This window comes from Phoca vitulina, unplaced genomic scaffold (assembly GCF_004348235.1).
Source record: "Phoca vitulina isolate PV1807 unplaced genomic scaffold, GSC_HSeal_1.0 scaffold16, whole genome shotgun sequence".
Taxonomy (NCBI): Eukaryota; Metazoa; Chordata; class Mammalia; order Carnivora; family Phocidae; genus Phoca; species Phoca vitulina.
Window position 1 is genome coordinate 24868899 of NW_022589719.1, and position 10671 is coordinate 24879569.

Here is a 10671-nt window from a genome sequence, read left to right on the forward strand (position 1 = left end):
TGTCGTTGCAAATGGCAAGATCTCATTCCTTTTGATGGCTGCATAATATTCCATTGTATATATATACCACATCTTCTTTATCCATTCATCTGTTGATGGACATCTTGGCTCTTTCCACAGTTTGGCTATTGTGGACATTGCTGCTAGAAACATCGGGGTGCACGTACCCTTTCGGGTCCCTACTTTTGTATCTTTGGGGTAAATACCCAGGAGTGCAATTGCTGGATCATATGGTAGCTCTATTTTCAACTTTTTGAGGAACCTCCATACTGTTTTCCAGAGTGGCTGCACCAGCTTGCATTCCCACCAACAGTGTAGGAGGGTTCCCCTTTCTCCGCATCCCCGCCAACATCTGTCATTTCCTGACTTGTTAATTTTAGCCATGCTGACTGGTGTGAGATGGTATCTCATTGCCTCTGCCCAATTTCTAATCAGATTGTTTTTTCTTTTTGATGTTGAATTGTATAGGTTCTTTATATATTTTAGATATTAACACAGAGTATTTTTAAAAAATTGGATCCTGTTTTATATGTAATGCTGCACTGTGATTTTTTTTTTTCTCTTGAAGCATCATGATATCTTTGGGTCAGCATATACCTCTTCTTCCTCTTCCTCTTTTTAATGGCTACCTGCAGATTCTGACAAGCTTGCCTGAGGGTTGTCCGCACCTCACTCTACCCCGCTTATCCCCCTTAACCCGTCCCCTCTGTTGAGAATCACAATTTACTCCTTACACCGCACATGCTCGCTGACCAAGTAATTCTTGTTGGACTTTTTCTTGTTTGAATATACATGTGCATTATTTCCTCCACATTCATTCTTTGCTCTTTCCCAAGATTCTGGGGCTCCTCCTTGGGGAGGGGAAGTGTGGGGAGCATGTCCCTCTGGTTAAGAATGATTGATGATGAGAATCTTGCTCTCTGTGGTTTCAGATTTCACCAGAATGTGGCGGCCTCTTGATAAACGTCAGCTTGAACTGTTCACTGGGGGGTCGGTGGGTTTGGGGGAATGGTGGTAATCTGAAAATAGCCTTGGGTGCTAATAATCTCTGGGACCGCTGCTCATTTGCTTTCTCCTTTTACTCTTCTACAGGACCAGTATGTTTTCCTCAACCAGTGTGTTTTGGATATTATCAGATCCCAGAAGGACTCAAAAGTAGATCTCATCTACCAGAACACAACCGCAATGACAATCTATGAAAACCTTGCACCCGTGACTGCGTTTGGAAAGACAAATGGTTATATTGCCTAATTCCAAAGTCAGACATTTCTGGAGTTACCCAGACCGTCACACCCACAGCAAAGGAAAATGCCCCGATGTGGACATGTTTTTATATGTCTAATATCTTAATTCTTTGTTCTGTTTTGTTAGAACTAATTTGAGGGTGTGAGGTTGCACATGTACGACATGACAGATGAGAAGTTGGGGCTGTCAGGGGCTGTGGATAGGTGGTGAGCTAATCAACGACATTCCTGATCACCAATGGGATGAGTTCACTTTTTGTTTTTTGGTTTTTTTTTTTTTTTCTAGAGAATTACGGAACACCAGGAAAAGCGAGCTATGATTTTTTTTTTTCTTTTTCAAAACAGATTCTTTTTAAAAAAGACTATTTTATATGATTCACATGCTAAAGCCAGGATTGTGTTGGGTTGAATATATTTTAAGTATCAGAGGTCTATTTTTACCTACTGTATCTTGGAATCTAGCTGATGGAAAATACATAGTTGTGGATGATTATCATGTAGGGAGGGGTACGTGGTGCCTCTTCTGCCTGGGTTTTCTATTTGAACATGTGCCTTTTCTGAATTATGCTTCCACAGGCGACACTCAGTAGATATCTCTATTTTTGTATTGAATCTCATAATTGGAATATACGGAATATTTAAACAGTAGTTTAGTATCCAAGATTCAGCCTTCTCAGTAACATTCCTGTTCTCATTTGACTAGAGGAGGCCTCCCCCTCCCCCTCCACTTCTCCTCTCCCCTGTTTTGTGCTCTATTCTTTCTTCCCTTTTCCCTTCCCTTTTCCCCAAAGACACTTCTGTTGGCCACATTTTCAGCCCATTGGTTGAGTGAGAGTGGAAACCAGGTATCACCTTGAGAATTTCTGGGGGGTGGGTGGGGAGGGAAGCAGAGGAACCCTACAGTGACGTAATCTCCTTTTTCTTGTCCCTGTTCTATCCTTTTTCTTGTTTCTGTATTTGGTAAGAAGGATTATTTAAAGGTGCAATATGTGACTTAGTGATTCATGATGCTCTAGGTTTTTAGTGATGTTTTACTCAGGTTGGCATTTTATGTGTGTCCACGTGTCCGTGTATATGTGGGTGTGTCTGTTTAAAAGCGTGGCAATCTGTGAACGCTTCAGTGTGAAAACAGTGTCTGATTAATCCCTCCTCCCTCAGAGTCCACTGGCTTTAGTCTCTCTGCAGTGACACACATCCGTATCTACTGTGTATATATATACTAAACTCTTAAAACAGTCATTCCTTTGAATTGAGGTGTACAAAGTTTGAATTTGTATCAAAGATGTAATTATTTTTAAAACCTCTTTTCACTATACTGCTGCTGTAATTACTTTGATTTTTTTTTAATGTAGATTAATTTTTTTTTTTTTTTTTTTGCTTCAGGTGTTGTATCCACCAAGAATTTCAGAATTTACGTGGATTTATTTTATTGGTACATAATCTGTAAACTTCTCAAGGCATTAACATGAAAGGATTTGTTTCTTTTTATTTTATATTGTGGCTCAGGTTATATTTTGAAGAAGTTTTGTGTTTATCCTCCTATAGGCAATGAAGTATATAAGGTCTTATGAAGGAATTACCAAGTCCCTGGAATCCTGTGGCCATTTTCCACAGTAATAAATCCTGCTGTAAACTTAGGACCATTGTGTCCGAGTGAAAACGGGAGCGGGGTCTTCTCCCGAGTGCGCTGGTCACCGTTGACCTGGGGGAGCCCGTCTCCTGACCCTGCCATGTTCCTCACTCTGACACTTTGAGAGCTGACTGGACATGCTAGTGGGTTATGAAGGGTGAACCACAACCGAAAGCCCTTGATTCAGTTCAGAGGTTTAGCGCTTGTACGTCTTTTGTCCCCCTTTTCCCTTTGAGGTACTGAAAGGATTAAAAGGAGAGGTGGTGATGGTGTCGTGTCTGGGGAGAACTTCCTTCCCACAGAGAAATTGCACTTTTTGCCGAATCCTTTGCTCTCTTTCGTGGCAAGCAGTTCATTCAGCATTGGGCCCTTAAAGGAATGGGTGGTACGGGCCTGGGCGGGCCCTCTGGACTCGACTTCAGAGGGGGCCTTCGGCTCTTGGGGTCTGCATCAGGGAAGCCATGCTGCTGAGTGATGCCAGGTTTGGGTGGATGGCTTCCAAACCTTCACACTGGTCTGCCCCTCGATGCACGCAGATCTCGGAGAGTTCCCTGACTGCATCGAGAGGCCCCTGCCCCGGGCAGAAGTTCTGTGGGCCATACCCCTCTCCGCTTCAGTTGTCAGGAAGTCAGTGGGATGGGCGTGTGGGTTCAAGTCCAACAGAGATGCTCTGCCCAGCCCTGCCTACATCCCTGCCATGGAGAAATCAGAGGGAAGGACTTGGCTCTAAAAATTCCTTTAAAAGGTTAAAGCAACAGTAATTGTAAACCTATTGTATAAAAACACACACAAAAAACCAGAAACCCTCCTCCCTTCTGCCTGATACGGGTTTGGGAAATGGGCAGCAGCCCTAGCAAGCCACTCTCAGATGTCATTCCCAATCCTGGGAAGGCGGCTTGTGGTGGACAGGTCTGGATTCCACATGGCAGGTCAGACGAAGGTCACGAAGCTTCTTTGCATCCTGAAGAGGGCTGGATTTGGGGCCGCTGGGGGTGGTGAGGGTATTTATAGCACAGTGATTGAAAAGGGAAGATAATTTGTGTAAATATAAAGGACACATGGGCTGGGGGTTGGCCATAGAAAAGAGAAGGTGCTTTTGAGCTCCTGTCCCAAAGCCTCCCAGGAACAGTGAACTAAAGTTTGTGGAGTCCAGTGGAATCACGGAGATGGTGTGATCATCCCTGCTTTAATATTTGCCAGTTGCACACAGAAAAACAGCAAGGGTGGGATGAGTTATCCGTGAAAGATTGATGGTCAGTTGGTTTGGGGGATTTGGGTCATTGCCACCTTCTCCCAAGAGCAAGGACGTTTGCCTCCAGAGGTAAACCTGGTGACACAGGGACCAGTGGAAAATGACATTTGGGGGTCTGTTCCCCATGGGCACGTAGTGACCTCTGCCTGGACTTTGGCACATTTGACTGCACTGGATTTGGGCTTCATCAAGTCAGAGGCTCCTGGGGGATGGGGGCCAAATATGCAGCTGATCCATGTTTGCTTTTCATCTGAGATGAAAAAACCTGGTTTTCTTTTGCAGTGCTGGGTTGTGCTTATTGAGCTAAACGAGTCTTGGCGACTGATGTTGATTTGCCTCAAAAGTCCAAGTTCTGAGTTTTCAGACTGTAGCCGTCAAGTGTTCGACATACTGTAGCTTTTTTCCCTTGGGGGCACATATGAACAGGATGTGTTGATATGGACTCTAAAACTGTAATTTTCTTGTAACTATTTTGGAATGATGCATATTTCTAATGTTTGTTATACTTGTACAGAGGATTGCTGTTGGTTGCTTTTTTTTTTTTTTAAGGAAGAAAATGGCCTGAAAAAAATTTTTTTAAAAAGACTCACAAATACCAAATATAAAAAATGTCAACACATTGTGCCTTTGTTTCTTTTCTTCCCCCCACTTTTTACGTGATGGACACAGCATTTCATTTACGAAGCAGTGTCTTGGCCGGCGTGTAGCTGGGGCATCTTTAACAACAACGTGTCCCTTTTGGGTTTTCTACCTTGTCTTTGTTTGCAGGGCTGCCACAACAAAGTGCCACAGACCAGGAAGCTGGAACAACAGAACCTTCCTCTCTCACAGTTTTGGAGGCCTGAAGTCCGAGATCAAGGTGCTGGCGGGCTGGTTTCTTCTGAGGCCTCTCTCCTTGGTTTGCAGATGGCTACCCTCTCCCTTTGTCCTCACACGGTCTTCCTCTATGTGGGTCTGTGTCCTAATCTCTTTTTATCTGGATACCAGTCATAAAGGATTAAGGCGTCCCCCCCCGCCCAATGACTTAATGTTTACTGTACTCACCTCTTTAAAGACCGTATCTCCAAATACATTCTGAGGTACTGGGGTTAGGAGTTTAACATTATGAACTTTGGGGAGACATAATTCAGCCCAAAACACACATCCAGGGAGACTACGTGAAGAGGAGACTTGGAAGAAGTGAGTGTACTTTTTTTTTTTTTAATTTTTTATTGTTATGTTAATCCCCATACATTACATCATTAGTTTTAGATATAGTGTTCCATGATTCATTGTTTGTGCATAACACCCAGTGCTCCATGCAGAACGTACCCTCCTCAATACCCATCACCAGGCTAACCCATCCTCCCACCCCCCTCCCCTCTAGAACCCTCAGTTTGTTTTTCAGAGTCCATCGTCTCTCATGGTTCTTCTCCCCCTCCGATTTCCCCCCCTTCATTCTTCCCCTCCTGCTACATTCTTCTTCTTTTTTTCTAAGATGTGGCTGTGTACGCACTCAGAGGGTCAGACACCTGGGTCGACAGACGGACGGACACCCCCCTTCCGCCACTTGGTGGTAGCATGCATGCCGTGGGCAAGTCCCCAGGAGTTCTAGAGGATTTTTTTGTGATTGATTTGGGGAATCCCAGAACTGCTGGGATACTGTAGCAGTTTGGACAGTTTTTGTTTCCGGTGTCTACCATGCACCTGCCACTGTATCTCAGTGGCTGAGGGTTCCACCGTGAACAAAAGGGACAAAAAGCTTTGCCCTCATGAAGCTGATATTCTGATGGGGGAAACAGACCAAAAACATAAGTAAATAAAATCTTTCGTGTGTTAGGTGGTAAAAATAGAAAGAAAACAGCATTTCACGCCCTGATGCACCAACTCGCAGCTTTCGCACGATAAGCACCGCACACACCTGTGCCGAGGAGGAAGGTTTCATGCCACGTGCTCCTGCTGTGGGAGGATAGAGACTGTTCAGAGAGGCTCAGTGCACACACGGCAGGCCCACCAGCGGGAGAAAGATGAACGTGTGTGGCAGAAGTCCTCCCGTAAGGGGGAGCAGGGCCTGTGTGCTGCAAACACAAAAGGGAACTCACGGAAATGCCAGAGCAGGTTTAAAGGCACAGGTAGGAGGGATTCCAGGAGAATGAGGGGTGCTGGTTTCTGAGCTGAGTCTTCAGTGGAATTTTCGGAATTTTCGCAGGAGGCGTTGGGGGTGGTTGGGGCGTGAAAGCACAGGCGTTACCTGGGGAAGGTGTCAGGGAGGCTGGAGTGCCAGCACGGGAGGGTGAGCGCACCAGGCGGCGGTGGGTGAGCCTGGAAGGGAAGAGCTCCAGGACTCTGTGTGGTTGCCCGAAGCTGTCTCACTCCAGACACTTACACATAAGTAACCACATGCATGGGACGCCTGGGTGGCTCAGTCCGTTATGTGTCTGCCTTCGGCCCAGGTCATGATCTCCGGGTCCTGGGATGGAGTCCAACATGGGGCTCCCTGCTCAGCGGGGAGTCTGCTTCTCCCTCTCCCACTCCCCCTGCTTGTGCTCTCTCTCTCTCTGACAAATAAAATCTTTAAAAAAAAAATTAAGTAACCACATGCACACACAGGCACATAACTTACCTTCACTATCTCTGGATGGAAACTGCATGGTGGTCACATGGCGTCACATGGGCTGGAAGGAAGGGTCCTGCCAGACGCTTGGCAGGTAAATAGGACTGAAGTCCTATGAATGTGAGTCAGGGGTAGAATTTACCACACAGAATGGGGCACATACAGCCCTTGAGACAGGGCCCACCCCCCCCACCCCCCACCAGGTCCCACGAGGTTCTCAGCAATTGTTGGTACTGATGGGGGGGGGGTTCTTCCAGGACCTTGTCTTGCCCATGATGTGCTCTGTCTCTCCCTCACCCCCCATCCTCCTCGCCTCTCCCAACTATCTGGAGACTACCGCTAAACACCGGCCTGCTTGTCAAGTGCAACATAACCAGTAACAGTTCCAGCACATTCCTGAGCTGTTTACTGTGAAATGCAGCGTGAACGAAGGTCAGTTTTCCAGGCATGATACCGCTGGTGTGTCCAGGTCCGCCCAAGGCCACAGCTGTAATTACTTTTCTCATTAGGCAAAAAACACAGATCTGGAGCATATTGCAATTTAATTTTTCCTGGTTGAAGCTAGAAAGTATTTTGCCTTAAAAAAAGATGCTTCCAGATGGCTGTATGTTGGGCTAAAGAATTGTGCAGGTCCCAATTTGGAGGCCTGAGCTTTAGTTCTTCCCCTCCCCAAACGACTGAGTGGAAATCACAGACCTTCCTGCTTTTGATAAGCATCAGGTGGCAGAAAGCTGAAATTTGCCTGGAGTGTCCGGAGTCGAGTATCTGGGGCTTGCTGAAAACACAGCCCTCATTCCTGAGCAGAGGTGGGTGTCAGTTGATGTCTTCTTGTTAAAGCTGAGGAAGTTTAAAGACTCAGGCCCCTACGGGGGCATCTTCCCAAGGGTGTCTTGAGCCAAATATCATCTGGCCATCACACCTGCGACTGGGAAGTTTCCGGGCCTACCCTTATGTTTCAGACTCTGCCATTTGGCAAAGAGGGGGCTTGAAGGTAAGTTCGGTAAGAAAAGAGATGACGTTTCAATTTTTTGCACATGAGTGTGGTTATAATTTTGTTGCTGTGACACTCAGCATAGTGCCTGGGATACAAGAAATATCCAATAAGTGGTAGCTATTCATTTATCAACTTAAATTTGTGTTGGTCATCGATGGGGTAGCAGTGGGCCCTGGGTATATACATTTGTGAACAGAACAGGCATGATCATTGCCCCTGTGGGATTTTAGGGCCTATTGGAGAGACAGGGAATTTAAAAGGAATTAAACCTACTGGCTGACACATTGCATCTTTTTTTTTTTTTTTTAAAGATTTTATTTATTTATTTGACAGAGAGAGGCATAGCGAGAGCAGGAACACAAGCAGGGGGAGTGAGAGAGGGAGAAGCAGGCTTCCTGCCGAGCAGGGAGCCTGATGTGGGGCTCGATCCCAGGACCCTGAGATCATGACCTGAGCCGAAGGCAGACGCTTAACGACTGAGCCACCCAGGCACCCCGACACATTGCATCTTGAATGAGAAAGGATCGGAGAGAATGGCAGGGTGTGCCAAGGCCCTGAGGCAGGAGTGCATTTGGCACTTTGAAGAGGGGTCAGGAGACTGTGGTCTCTGGAGCATCGCTGACAAGGGAGGTAGGAGCACAATAGGAAGCCAGAGGGCTAGGCAGGTGATTGTCTTGGGCTTCGTACAGGACGGTGGTAGGCCAATACACCCCCCTCCATTGTCTTTGACTCAGGATGAGGCCAGATGATTTGTTTTGGCCCGTGGATATGGGCAGAAGTGACAGTACTAGTCCCAAACCTAGATCATAAGACACTTCACTTGATTTTGTTCACTCTCTGGTACTTCATTGCTATGGAAAGAACCTCCCCTGGGCAGGCGCTGCCCTGTAAACCTGAGCCTGGAATGAATACGTGAGGAGCAGCACTGCCCTAGCCAAGCCCACCGGGGCTCCACCTGGGAGCAGAGACACCTGGTCCAGCCCTGCCTATGTTCCGTGGTCCGTAGCTGGCCTACACATGCATGAGAACGATTTACTCCATGAGAATCTATAACTTTGGGATCATTTGTGATGTAGCATTTAAAAAAATATATTTATTTGAGAGAGACAGACGGAAAGAGAGAGTGGGGGGAGGAGCAGAGGGAGAAGGACTCTGTGCTGAGCTTGGGGCCCGATGCGGGGCTTGATCCCAGGACCTGGAGATCACAACCTGAGTCGAAATCAAGAGTTGGATGCTTAACCGACTGAGACACCCAGGCGCTCCTATTATATAGCATTTTTGTGGCAATAACGAAAACAGCCTTGCAGCTAGTAAATGGTGGAGCTGGGATTTGAGTCAACTTCCAGGCTTGGTTCTTAGTCATCTCTTTCAAGAGTAGATGATTTCGTTTAAAATAGTCAATTTCTTTTTTTAAAATTTTATTATGTTATGTTAATCACCATATCACCATACATCATTAGTTTTTGATGTAGTGATCCATGATTCATTGTTTGCGTATAACACCCAGTGCTCCATCCAATACGTGCCCTCCTTAATACGCATCACCAGGCTAGCCCATCCCCCCACCCCCCTCCCCTCTAGAACCCTCAGTTTGTTTCTCAGGGTCCATAGTCTCTCATGGTAATTCCAGTTAGTTAACATACAGTGTTATGTTAGTTTCAGGTGTACAATATAGTAATCCATACATCACCCTTGCTCATCACAAGTGCACTCCTTAGTACCTACATCACCTTAAAATAGTCCTTTTTTTTTTTTTTAGATTTTATTTATTTATTTGACAGAGAGAGAGACAGCGAGAGAGGGAACACAAGCAGGGGGAGTGGGAAAGGGAGAAGCAGGCTTCCCGCTGAGCAGGGAGCCTGATGCCGGGCTCGATCCCAGGACCCTGGGATCATGACCTGAGCCAAAGGCAGATGCTTAACGACTGAGCCACCCAGGAGCCCAAAATGGTCCATTTCTTAACCAGGCATTTATAAACAGAACCCAGAGGTGTCTATCACACCAGAGAAAACATTCAGGATTTGCCTACAGCTCTATTCTAGAGGCCTTCACTAAAGATTATGATAGAGTCAGCCCTCCTAGGCTTTCTGCTTGGAGACAACACTGGGTGGGGCAATGCATCCATAGTCTTCATGCCTTGGTTCAGTCCAAAGTTGTCCCAAAACGTTTCTGCATACCCTGTTGGTCTGGGTGAGCAGGAGGATGCAAGAAACCTTCATATTCTGTCCCTGACTTTTTAAAAAACCAGGCTAAAATGCAAAAATGGTCCCACATTTGTTTTCTGCTTCTAGCACTTAGTTTGGTAAAGATTACTCAGGTATAGCCAAGAAACTGAGGTATCATTGGAAATAAACATCAGACAATCACCTGTGCTCTTCTAACATGTAAACTTGGAGAAAAGCAATTTATAGAACCGTAAGTAGGGAATAATCCCATTTAAAAAGTAGATAAATGCATAGAAGAAAGACAACTCCAGAATAATGAATGGTGGGATTATGAGTGGTTTTATTTTTATTTTTACTTGCCTAACTTTTCTAATTTCTCTCAATGACTACTCAAGTAATTAAAACCTAATATTCTTTTCTCCTTGATGAGAAAAATAAGCTATAGCATATTTTAAAATATATTTGTCAAGTTTTACAAAGTTCTCTAAAATGAGTGTGAGCCCAGGGCTGTTTTTTGAGCACCTACCTCCAGCTGCTAGCAGTTTGTTAAAAGAGAAAGTTAAGTTTTTGGAAGTTAGGTTCTGAGCTGTAAAGCTGGAGGAAACAAGGGACCTTCGTGCTCCTGGCTGAATGTTGGTCTGCCAGGGTGGAGGGCTAGTTGGCATCTGGGGAGTAGAAGGAGGAGACAGGTTTAATCCCTGCTCTCAAAAGTTCTCACAGCCCATCTGTCCCTTCTGGGGTTTTACAGCTCCCTTTGGGACTGGACTGGAAGATCTCTGGGACTTCTGAGGAA

The 10671-nt window shown here is 45.7% G+C and overlaps 1 protein-coding gene across 1 annotated transcript in view; it reads left to right on the forward strand.

Moving 5' to 3' along the window:
- PTPRJ (protein tyrosine phosphatase receptor type J) overlaps positions 1 to 4939 on the forward strand; it is a 53264-nt gene extending 48325 nt beyond the window's left edge. Inside the window, exon 24 of the mRNA XM_032414158.1 lies at positions 1093 to 4939. Coding sequence (XP_032270049.1) covers positions 1093 to 1251 — 159 coding nt within the window. The 3' untranslated portion in view covers positions 1252 to 4939. The remainder of the gene's footprint in view (positions 1 to 1092) is intronic.
- Positions 4940 to 10671: the final 5732 nt, after the last annotated feature.